Source organism: Vicia villosa, linkage group LG1 (assembly GCF_029867415.1).
Source record: "Vicia villosa cultivar HV-30 ecotype Madison, WI linkage group LG1, Vvil1.0, whole genome shotgun sequence".
Lineage (NCBI taxonomy): Eukaryota > Viridiplantae > Streptophyta > Magnoliopsida > Fabales > Fabaceae > Vicia > Vicia villosa.
This window is the reverse complement of record NC_081180.1, coordinates 37,979,728-37,992,339: the sequence shown is the minus strand read 5'-3', so window position 1 is coordinate 37,992,339 and position 12,612 is coordinate 37,979,728. Positions and strand designations below refer to the sequence as shown.

General features: G+C 37.0%; 1 protein-coding gene across 1 annotated transcript; it reads left to right on the top strand.

Annotated features, from left to right (window-relative positions):
* The first annotated feature begins 8,509 nt into the window (after window positions 1-8,509).
* On the top strand, window positions 8,510-11,948 carry LOC131615798 (uncharacterized). Its single transcript, XM_058886992.1, has 7 exons — window positions 8,510-8,717; window positions 8,768-9,142; window positions 9,275-10,009; window positions 10,112-10,330; window positions 10,430-11,157; window positions 11,245-11,287; window positions 11,371-11,948. Exons 1-7 carry the CDS (start codon window positions 8,510-8,512, stop codon window positions 11,946-11,948), a joined length of 2,886 nt encoding a protein of 961 aa, XP_058742975.1.
* Window positions 11,949-12,612: the final 664 nt, after the last annotated feature.

Below are 12,612 nucleotides of genomic sequence, written 5' to 3'. Positions count from 1 at the left end.
CGAAAGGAGATGATTACTTTAAGAGATGAAGTGCAAAAATTGATCAAGAGTGGTATTGTGTCTTTTTAAGGAAGCATGGACCTAATGCTCAGATTATTTGCCTAAGTAGGGATGAAGGCATGGTTAATGGATGCCTGGAAGTTAAGGATGTTCCTTAAAACACAAGTCCAAATGGAGAGAGTCTTCTCGGATGATTAGTTCACTTCTGCTTTTTATTTTTGTAATCTTTAATGATTGATAAAGCTTTGCTTGTGTGTAAGAACTTGTTTGTTTTTGAATGATAATGATAATACAATAAGTATGTTTGTCTTGAAGTAATCCATTCGTATTCACTCATAAAATGTTTTTTCTGCATTATGATACCAACTTTCCTTTGCAACTCTTGATGGGAGGATGATGAAATTGAAAGAAAAAAAGTTTCTGGTTGTATAGTCTTGAATAAAACCCTGCTGATGATGTAAGGCATTGTTTCAAATTCTCAAACACTGGAGATATAAGGAAGATAATCCCTTGTTAACCCCTTTTGAGCTTTGAAGTAGGAGTTTCTTTTCTAAAAAATAAATAAATAACCCTCGAAATTTTAACCTGGGGCAGGGTAGTCTTCAGTTAATTATGAGCGTTCAAAGTTCAAAAAGTGTACACCTAAGGACCAACTAAAATGGTTATCCCTCATCTACCAAAGATTGAGTCGGTCACAATATTCTCCACAAGTCAAAATGACTTATGATCACACGATTTGTTCAAAAAAAAAGTAAAAAAGAGAAAAGCCCGCTAAGTCAGTAAATTGAAAATAAATGACTTAGGCAAAAATTAGGGCATCCCGCTGGACCGTCAATTCATTCAAAAGAATATGTCCAGGCAAAAGTTAGGGAAAGCAAACACGAAAAGTGACGAGAAAGGAATGCAAAGTATAAATCCTAATCAAAAGAACATATTCGTGTGACTATGAGGAAAAGAGGTGACTGTTACTCAAAAAATTTCATTGGTTCCTTAACTGTCACAAAGTCCTTTTAAAAGGATAACGCTCATGTTAAATTAACTGATTGTAGGATTGGAGAACATCACGGAGAATGGGTGGGGACAAATAAACTTCGAGCCTTTAAATCTTTTTTTGAAAACCGTGAACCAAACCACGTTACAACCCTCAAAAGTCCTAATTGAAGCAAGGTTTATTTCGAAAGCGTACTTTGATAAGATAGTGTTTTCTGACTCCCATGAGTTGTGTAAAGATCAGTGTTGGTATCACTTATGCATGATGTCTTTCAAAAATCAATGACGCATCTTAACCAGTGATTCATTCACAAAGTGTTATGGCATCTATTCAATAAAAACTTCAAGACTTACATGAATGTTGCATTAGAATTATCATTCTCAACATAAACATTTTTTTGCTTGCTAACATTGCTTGATATTAAGGAAGATTACATATAAGCATCAATGATTGAACTTAATCTTTTGAGGTCTGAAACTCTATTGAGAATTTGGAGAATCATTTCAAAGAATGATCACATCCAGGGGCATGTTACCTGAAGACTTTAAGCATGGGAAGGTTGCTTTCCCAAGTGATGCTTTCACAATTTGTTTACCATTATGGGGTGAAGTTTGAAGATTCCGTTGTGCCAAATACAGTCAATCTGGGGCAGTCACGTCGAGATTCGACGAATCGCTCCAAGAGTTTAAAGATATTGGGGCATTTTTGGATTCCAGGTTTTCTGTAATAATCCTCTTAAGATGTTTTCTTCTAATAAATCGTGCAGTCAGGGGCAGTTACGTTGGGGTTCGACAAAATCTCTCCAAGTGTAATCATGTTCTTAAAATGACGACGAAAGGTTTTTCTTTCAGTTTGTGAACACAAAAGGGAATGATTAAATAACCAAGTATAGAGCCGAGTGGTCGCTCAAAACAGGCTATCATCATGGCATGGTTTGCAGATATTCGCATATAGTGGGTTTGGGATGTGTGATTTAATGTCCCATAATTGAACACTGAATTTGAATGATCCCCAGTGATCCCTAAAGTTTGTTTCCCTCTCTTTCAAGGTGGAGTTCATGATTATTAATATTAGGAGGTTGGACTACAAACTTTGTTCCAAATGTGTGTTACCATCCCATCAAGAGATTCAAGTGTGATAACAAAATTTTGCTCCATCAGTGACTTTTGTCATCCCCAATGAGGCTCGCCGAGTACTTGATTGTGATATGAAATTTCGGTCATCGCCAGTACATATATCTTTGTCAGTTTTGTCAGCATATACATGACATGCATTCATTCATGGCTACATCATCCATACCTACATTATTCATGTGCATACACATTTCTCGATGTTTCTTTTTGACCTACTTCATTAGGTTGTATCTATCTCCAAAATGATATGCGTCTTCCCTAAGCAGAAAAGTGTATATCCTTTCTAAAACTCCCCACTGAGTTAATCCCTCGTGGGAGTGTTTTTTTAGCTTTCCTTTCCATTTTGGATAGGATAAATCCTTAGATGAGATTATTCCTCATGAGGAAGAGTCTTGGTTGACCGATTCTCTCCAGCTTATTCCTGGACTGATTTTTGTCTCTAATCATTTAGACCTCTCAAATCAATGAAATTTGGATCAAAAGTGTATTTACTTTACACCTTTGATGAAGAGATCCCTGCATCCTCAAGTGAGAGTCGATGTCCAGATGAAGATTCCTGTGCCTTCAGTAAAAGTTGGTATCCAGATGACAAGATTCCTGCATCTTCAACAGTCGATGTCCAGATGAAGATTCCTGTACCTTCAGTGAAAGTTGGTATTCAGATGACAAGATCCCTGCATCTTCAAGTAAAAGGTCGATGTCCAGATGAAGATTCCTGTACCTTCAGTAAAAGTTGGTATTCAGATGACAAGATCCCTGCATCTTCAAGTAAAAGGTCGATGTCTAGATGAAGATTCCTGTACCTTCAGTAAAAGTTGGTATTCAGATGACAAGATTCCTGCATCTTCAAGTAAAAAGTCGATGTCCAGATGAAGATTCCTGTACCTTCAGTAAAAGTTGGTATCCAGATGACAAGATTCCTGCATCTTCAGGTAAAAAGTCGATGTCCAGATGAAGATTCCTGTACCTTCAGTGAAAGTTGGTATTCAGATGACAAGATTCCTGCATCTTCAACAGTCGATGTCCAGATGAAGATTCCTGTACCTTCAATAAAATTGGTATTCAGATGACAAGATTCCTGCATCCTCAAGTGAGAGTCGATGTCCAGATGAAGATTCCTGTACCTTCAATAAAAGTTGGTATTCATATGACAAGATTCCTGCATCCTCAAGTGAGAGTCGATGTCCAGATGAAGATTCCTGTACCTTCAGATAAAGTTGGTATTCAGAAGACAAGATCCCTGCATCCTCAAGTGAGAGTCGATGTCCAGATGAAGATTCCTGTACCTTCAGATAAAGTCGGTATCCAGATGACAAGATTCCTGCATCTTCAAGTAAAAGGTCGATGTCCAGGTGAAGATTCCTGCACCTTCACAAAAATTGGTGTTCAGATGAAGACACTCTTGCATTTTCAAATTTCTTTACCATCAGTAAAAGTTGGTAGTTCGCCTTCAATGAACGTTGGTGTATCCTTCGTTTCTCTATCAGTGTGTTATCTTTCACCTGTGGATTTGTAATCTCTTCTCCAACGGAGTTAGGTTCCATTCCCTAGCGGGCTTGGACGTCCCTTTGTTACAATCTTTTCTCCAATTGGATTGTTCGGTCAATATTCCCTCCTGGAATTCCTTTGTCTTTTACTTGGTTTCCCTAGTGGTAGTTTGTCTCATGAGACACCTTTTCCTATTAGTTTTCATCATGCATATCATATCATGTACACCTTTGCAGGGCCAAAAATTGTGTATTCTTATATTTAAGTCCCTTCAATCACGTCGAGACGAAGATTTCAATCATCATATCTCCGGCTTGAAGACACTTAAATAGGGGCATCTGTCATACCCCAATTTTTGCCCCATGCATTTTGTTCCATTAAACCATTTGCATATCATTCATTCATTCACTAAGGCATGATTTCAAATGGACGACATTTGTGCAATTTAGGGTTTTATCAGTGTTCTTGTCAAATAAAGATTAATTCATCTGTTTTTATCTCTACATAATGAGCCGCGAGATTAAGGTTTATCTCCCTGTGTTGCTAGAGCATGACGAGTTTTCCAATTGATGATCATTGAATTATGTGTTCTCTTTTTCGTGGCTTCCTCAAGATGTTGCGATTATTATTGAACCATGGTACAAATGTTGAACATAAAGAGGCAGTATGCTATTTGTTTGATGTGCGAGTTTGAATTAGATCTAGGAGTTGACTTGAATTTAGATTCGTTAGTGGAAGTATTCATGCAAGTTCTTAATGCGTTAGAGTTAACTATTGATTCGTAAGGTTCAAGTAATCTTGTCTCGATTCATTTTGAATTCAAATACTATGTTGTATTGGTTTTCAAACGATTTAATTAGATGCAAATTCTATCATTCATTCATAATAATCAAGACGTCATTTAAATTCAAGTTCAAAGATCGTTCAATATTCTTCATTCATTCAAAAGTCCACTACATTTATGGTTCAAATTTCATTACAAAAACAAATTCAAGGTCCATTCAACGATTATTACAAACATGAAAGTTAGACAAAGCTAAGTTCTATTTTTGTCTCCAATCTTCTTCTTTTGAAGTTTCCAATCTTCAATCTTCATTCAAACTTCTTATTGCTTTACCACCAATGCCATTACACATGAAACAAGAGAAAGAAATGGTTAGAATCCACAAAAATATGAACATGAACAAGAATTTTCAAGAGGATGCACAAGTTCATCATTAGGGTTCGATGAAGGAATCAGAATTTTGTCAAGGGATTTGTTTTCAATCAACAAAAGGCCTCATACAATTTCATAATTAATCATGGGCCTAAAAGCATTCCTATTGCAAATCACAAAACCTGGTTTTGGTTCACAAAAGAAATTAGGAAAGAAGAGATTCCAAATAAACAACAGCAAATAGTCTGAGCAACTGCACATGGACCAGTTTTGTGGCCTGCTCAAGACTTTGTGGTCCACAAAACAAGACAAAAACTCTTGCCCTGTCCTTTCTATGTGGCTGCCCTGCATCAGAATTTGACAAGAAAAATAGCAAAAACATTTACTGCTATCACTATGTTACAGCAGGGACCAGAAATTGCAAGAGAATGGCAAAGACCAAAACTGTTACACAAAAGCATGCTGCATATTTTCCCAATTTGTTTCCAAACCTAAACAACATCCATCCAACCCTAGAATTGTTCCCAAACGTAGAGACTATATATCACACTGTTTCATTGAGAGAAGGGGGCTCATCTGCAAAACCCTAGCCGCAGCAAATAACCAAACATTTACAAACCATCAATTTGTTCATCATACCAAAAGAAGCGAATTTTCAGAACACAATACTCAGTTCACACAATACTCAGTTCACACAATATTCAGTTCATATAACACCCTAACCATCATCATCTTCCATTACACAAACCCTTCAGAATATTGAGAGAGGAAGAGATTAAAGAACTCAGAAAGAACTAGAAAGATCTCACCCGACTCATAACTGTCTCATCATCATCCTCATCGCAAATCGTTCCACACTGAAACCCCTTTACTCCGTCGCGTTCAACTCAATAACAAACATGGATCACTATAACACCACAGCGATTCACCCAGGCTGAAACCCACAAACCGCAAATTAACAGCGGGAATCAGTCAACACAGCAAACCACGCACCGAAATCAGGCTCAGAAGCTCGGAAAGAAGACTCGAGCAGAGTAAAGAGTATTTACCTTTATTTTTCTTTTCGTTTCATGCTTGCAACATCATGTAATATCTCTGTAATCTTTGAATCTTCATGGATTGGGGGTATTGGGTTTGTTCGGGATAAGGGTTCAATGTGTTTTGTTGCTATTGTATTATGTTCATTCATGGTTGATCCGAAATCGGGAGAGCAGACCGTGAGAGAGGTGAAATCGAAGGTTTATGTATTGTTGTCGTATCAGAGAATGGTGAGAATCGAGAGAGAATTTGAGAGTACGAATATGAACGTATTTCTGTTCTAGGGCTTTCAAAACCCGGTTTTGCTCTGGTTAGAGGGCACCGGATCCGGTTCAACCCGGACCGTCCCTGTTTGCTTGTTTCTTTTTTTTGGTTTGCTCTCCCCATGGGCCTTCTTCACACTTCCATTTGAGTCTCAAACCCCCCTTTGGCCCAATATTTGCTCATCTTCTTCTCTTTAATGTTTATTGTAAAATTAAAAGAGAGATTCAGTCTTCTTCTTTTTTTTCATTAAAAATAACAAAACATTTTCTTATTTCATTTTATTTAAATATTTTCAAAAAGACCAAAATATTTTAGATATATGCTTAGATTTCTTTCAATATATTTAAAAATCATTAAAAAGGTTTCTTCTCTACTTAGTTACTAATCTTTTAGAAATAAACCTTATTTGTGTTGATTTATTGTTGTTTTTTCACCTTGTGTATGCTTGTCTTGTGTTTGTTTCTCTTTAGTCATTCATATTTCGACTTTATTCTTAGCTAATCAAGATAAAAATGAATACGCGATTAAAATCTACCTTTCGAAATAACTTCAAACGCTTGATCAACATCAAGTTTCTTTCCCGTTACGCTTTATACTCAAAACATGTCATGACAAAAAAATATTGGTCAACACCAAGCGTCTTTTCTTAAACAAAAATCTTTTCTTAAACAAAATGCTCCTTCCCCATTTTCAAATTTTCAAAGTTTTCTTTAAAAATAATCGAATTGAATTTGATCTATAATGGATGAATCAAGAGGGGGTTGTACGTACTTGTACAAGTTGCTTTAAAGCATTTAGACGATGGCCGTTAAGCTTTTGTCTGAATGCTTTGATTCCATTAAAGACCCTTAAAATTCAATTTGTCTCACCTTTCTCTACAAAACGTTTTTTATCAAATCGATTTCGGTTTATAGTGGATGAATCAAGAGGGGGTTGTACGTACTTGTACAAGTTGCTCTGAAGCATTTAGACGATGGCCGTTAAGCTTTTGTTTGAATGCTTTGATTCCATAAAGAAACCTTTTAACTTAGTTCGCAACACTTTTTTTCATAAAAGAGCGATTCACACGTCGTTCATTAAAATCAAACAATAAAAATTCGTAGTTTTATCCCGAACTACGATTGCTCTGACTTTCCCATTGCACTAGGGAATACGTAGGCACAAGACACAAATGTCTTGGCGAGCACGATAATAAAAAACTTTAATTTTGTTTCTTTCTTATAATAATAAAACGCAAGTAAATAATAAGCTAACAATCGATCACGAGAATAACTAAATGGGTCCCATCGAGTACGATGGAGGTAAGGGGTGCTAATACCTTCCCCTTACTTAACCGACTCCCGAACCCTAATCTGGTTATCATATTTATTTTATCCCTTTTATCTTTCTTTGTGGGTTTTATCATTATTTTCCCTTCCCTTTTGGGATAAATAAAATTTGGTGGCGACTCTGTATTTCGAATGTGAAAACGCTCGAATATTTTTGGCCGGCCGCTACAAGGTGGACCCCCTACTTTGAGACTGCAGGGTCAGACCTGTCATCGAATTGGTACACTGCTGCCAGAAACAGGGCAACCTCCGCAATATGCTCAATTATACATCTATGACACGGACAATGAAGTTGAACACAGAATAAAATGTTTCAAGTAAGCATGCTCAGACATAATTACACAATTGTTTTATAAAAATATTATGTTAAACTATTTATTCATGGCTGCGAAAAATAAACAGGGTCAACAAAGACATCGAGCGACCGGTTGTCAAAAAGCTCAAGATGATGTTAGATCAGCACAATGTTCATGCCAAAGCTTTTAGAATGGCAAGGGATGTTTTAAGGACAAATTCTTTCACAGATTTAAAACTCGGGCTTATTTCTGATAGATCCGAAGATGGCCGTGTTTACAACAAACCTACTGTCTCAGAAGTGGCTGCACTCATTGTGGGAGACATTGATTCTGCTGATAAAAGGGACATCTTAATTCAGCGCCGCAATGGTGGTTTGCAACGAATAGATGAGTTTCACCCAGCATATTTGGCTTATCAGTATCCTCTTATATTTCCTTATGGGGAAGATGGTTACAGGAAAAATATAATGCACAGATATCGCCATGAAACTGAGGTCACTAAGAGAGACCGTCAAAGCATTAAGGATTGGTTTTCTTACCGGTTACAACAACGTCGCAAAGAGGCAAAAACACTACTTTACTCAAGACACCTATTTCAACAATTCTTAGTCGACGGCTATGCTATGATGGAATCCGAACGACTGAATTGGTTGAGAGATAATCAGTCGAAATTAAGAGTGGGCAAATATAATAATTTGGCCGCTTAAACTGATGGCGATACAAGAAATGAACACCAAAAGCGAGGAAAACGAGTTGTTCTGCCATCAACATTTGTTGGTAGCAAGAGATATATGGATCAACTATATTTTGACGGTATGGCCATTTCAAGTCAATTGGGATTCCCTGATTTATTTGTTACTTTTACCTGCAACCCAAATTGGCCTGAAATTAAAAGAGCATTGTCAGGCACAGGTCTACAACCCCATGATAGGCCAGATATCATTTCAAAAGTTTTCAAAATAAAGTTTGATACCCTCATGGATGATATTACAAAACACCATGTCGTGGGAAAAGTGATTGCATGTAAGTTGTTTCATTTAATTATACTACTTTTCAATCATGTGTCTGTGTAGTACCAAAATATTACATCGAACTAACTTTCAATTTAATAGATATGTACACCATCGAATTCCAAAAGCGCGGATTGCCACATGCTCACATCTTGATATTCCTACACCCTAAGAGCAAATACCCAACACCATCTGACATAGACAAGATCATTTCTGCTGAAATTCCCGACCCGACTGTTCATCCCAATTTATACAAATTGGTTAGGGCACATATGATGCATGGACCCTGTGGGCTTGCTCGCGTGACCTCACAATGTATGAAGAATGGACGATGTTCTAAATACTACCCCAAAAAGTTTATTGAAGACACTATTGTTGATGCAGAGGGATATCCGTTGTATAGGAGAAGATCAAAAACCTTCACTATTGAAAAAAATGGTATCACCTTGGACAACAGACATGTGGTTCCATATAATACCAGATTTCTTATGAAATACCAGGCACATATAAACATGGAATGGTGTAATCAGAGTACTTCCATAAAATATCTTTTCAAATATATCAATAAAGGCTATGACAGAATAACAGCAGCAGTTTCAACAAATAGCAATCAACCTGTTGATGAGATCCAACAATATCTCGACTGCAGGTATGTCTCACCCAGTGAAGCATGCTGGCGCATTTACTCTTACAATATTCATGGCAGAAAACCAGCTGTGGAACGTATGTTCTATCATTTGGTTGGGGAGAAACCTATATACTATACAGATTATGCACGCATGGAAAATGTGCTGGAAACTGCAAGTGTGACTGAATCAATGTTTACTGCATGGCTGGTAGCAAATGCTAAATATGAAGAGGCACAAACATTAACTTATGGTCAGTTTGTCTCAAAGTTTGTTTACCACAAAAAAAAGAGAGAATGGAAACCGCGGAAAAAAGGCTTCACCATTGGACGTCTCATATGGGTTCCGCCAACAACTGGTGAACTGTTTTACCTGCGCATGATGTTGACGGTGGCAAAAGGACCAACAACATATGAGGAAATCAGGACCGTGGATAACATTCAGTATGATACATTCAGAGATGCATGCTTTGCAATGGGATTTCTTGAAGACGACAAAGAATACATAGCTTCTATAAAGGAGGCAAGTCATTGGGGGACTGGTCATTTTCTTCGAAAACTGTTTGTTATCATGCTTTTGTCTGGTGCTGTTAATCGCCCTGCACATGTTTGGGAACAAACTTGGCTCCTATTATCTGATGGTGTCTTACATACACAAAGAGCATTGGCTGCTAATCCAGGTTTGTTAGACATAATAAAATAGCAAACAAAACAATTTGTTAATAACAACCTACAGATGACTTACCAACAGTATTATAACTCAATTTCTCATATCAATGCAGAATTGGACCTCACACAAGAAGAGTTACAAAATTTGACTTTAATAGAAATTGAGAAACTGCTTCAGGCAAATAGAAGGACACTAAAGGATTTTAGTCCTATTCCATATCCGGATGCTTATGTTCTTGAACAGTTGGGAAACAGGCTCATATATGATGAGCGTAATTATGATACAACATCAATGAACTCAGAATTTGAAAATCTGTTTGCTGCTCTTATAGGTAACTATTGCGTCAATTAAATTCATTTTATTTTACGCTTTTAAATTCTATGAATCAATTATTCTAACACCGTTCTACAATCAATATTATGTTCCTAAGATGAGCAAAGAAGTATTTATGAAAAAATCATCCACGCTGTGGAGTCTCAAAAACCTGCGGTTTTCTTCCTTCATGGTTATGGTGGTACCGGAAAAACATATATGTGGAGAACACTCGCAGCTGCATTAAGATCAAAACACGATATATGTTTAACTGTTGCAACTAGCGGTATAGCATCATTGTTACTTCCAGGAGGTAGAACTGCACATTCAAAGTTCAGGATACCGGTACCAACTATGGACAATTCTACTTGCAAGGTTGAATTCAACGATGATGTCGCAGACATGTTACGACAGACAAAGCTTATAATATGCGATGAGGCACCAATGGCGCATAAGTATGCAATAGAATCGCTTGACAGAACTTTGAAAGATGTTATGAGTGCAGACAAAAATTCAACTGATGTATTCGGTGGAAAGGTTGTTGTTTTCGGGGGCGATTTCAGACAGATTTTACCTGTCGTCCCCAGAGGCAGTCACTCCGATATTGTACACTGTGCCATAAATGCATCTTACATATGGCATTCAGTTGAGGTATTAACATTGACAAGAAACATGCGGCTACGAACAGGATCAACACAGACTGACAAAAATGAGATAGCACAGTTTTCAGATTGGCTTTTAAGAATAGGAGAGGGCCGAATATCTGAGCCTAATGACGGCACCGCCGAAATCAACATACCACCTGATATTCTGATAACAGAATTTGATGATCCAATCGTGGCCATTGTCAATAGCACATAACCTGATTTCATAAATAATTTCCAATGTGTTGATTACCTTAAAAGTCGAGCGATACTTGCCTCTACACTGCAGATTGTTGATCAGATCAATGACCATATACTTAGCTTGATGCCAGGTTAAGCAACAAAAATATATAATTTAATGGATTATATTAATCTAATTTTTGCTTTTACTAATTCTGTTTGGTCAACAATGTAGGAGAGATTCGTGACTACTACAGCGCAAATTCAGTTGACAAGTCTGAGATTCATGACCCAGCAGTAGTTGATATCCTCACACCAGAATTTCTAAGTTCCCTCCGAACATCAGGATTGCCAAACCATCACTTAAAACTAAAGGTTGGGACACCTATAATGCTCATGAGAAATATAGATCAGGCTGAAGGTTTATGTAACGGCACAAGGCTGTGTATAACAAAGATGGCAGCCCATGTACTGGAGGCTTCAATAATGGGTGGTAAAGGTTTGGGAAATTTGGTTTACATACCTCGAATGGACATGTCACCATCCCAATCACCATGGCCATTCAAACTGAATAGGAGACAGTTCCCTATTATAGTTTCCTATTCTATGACAATTAACAAATCACAGGGACAGTCATTGGATAACGTTGGTTTGTACTTACCGAAAGATGTATTCACACATGGCCAGATTTATGTCGCATTGTCAAGAGTAACAACAAAAAAGGGAATCAAAATACTGATACATGATGAAGAAAAGAAATTCAGGGAGAAAACTACAAATGTTGTGTATAAAGAAGTTTTTAACAATGTCTAAGTTTTTAGAATTGATCAGAGTAAATCTGTAACAGCGGTAATCTATATTAATAACAGCATATTAGTATTGCAAGTAACTGCTGTAATATATATTACTAACAGCATATTAGCAATGTAAGTAACAGAAATAATATATATATATATATATAGCATAACATCTAAATACCAAAATCTTATATATTAATATAAAGGTGGACCTAAGTCCACCAGAAAATTACAAAAAGTTAAACACTTAGATACTTATAACAAACTTTGACATCATTGTCAATATTTCAACATTGTTACAAGTATCTCCTTGCTGATGGGATCCTTAACGCTGAAGCCCATAGAGTCTCCATCAAGCAGGCACCTTTCCTTGGCAAATTTGTACCAACCACGCCCTAAGAACATCTGACCCTTTTCGGTATGATGAACTTCACATTCATACCTGACTTCCCTTTCCCAGTCAACCAAATCTACAAACCTTGCTCCATGGAGCCAGCGACTTGCCACAACATGCTCAGGAATTTCCTGCAATATTGATATAAAACAACATTAGATAATCCCATTAACTGTTAGGGAAAGACAATAAGCTTAAAACGAATAATAACTTACAAGAAAACATGACTGAGCCATCTTCCCGTTGGACACATCTTGCTTCCAGATACAATATAGGCTGTTCTACA

What these genes read in the sequence shown, in the direction of transcription:
- LOC131615798 (XM_058886992.1), top strand. Translation starts at nt 8,510, where the DNA reads ATGGCCATTTCAAGTCAATTGGGATTCCCTGATTTATTTGTTACTTTT. An exon ending in AGCATTGGCTGCTAATCCAG is followed by an intron (nt 10,010 to 10,111) that starts GTTTGTTAGACA and finishes ATATCAATGCAG; the next exon opens with AATTGGACCTCACACAAGAA. An exon ending in TATACTTAGCTTGATGCCAG is followed by an intron (nt 11,288 to 11,370) that starts GTTAAGCAACAA and finishes TCAACAATGTAG; the next exon opens with GAGAGATTCGTGACTACTAC.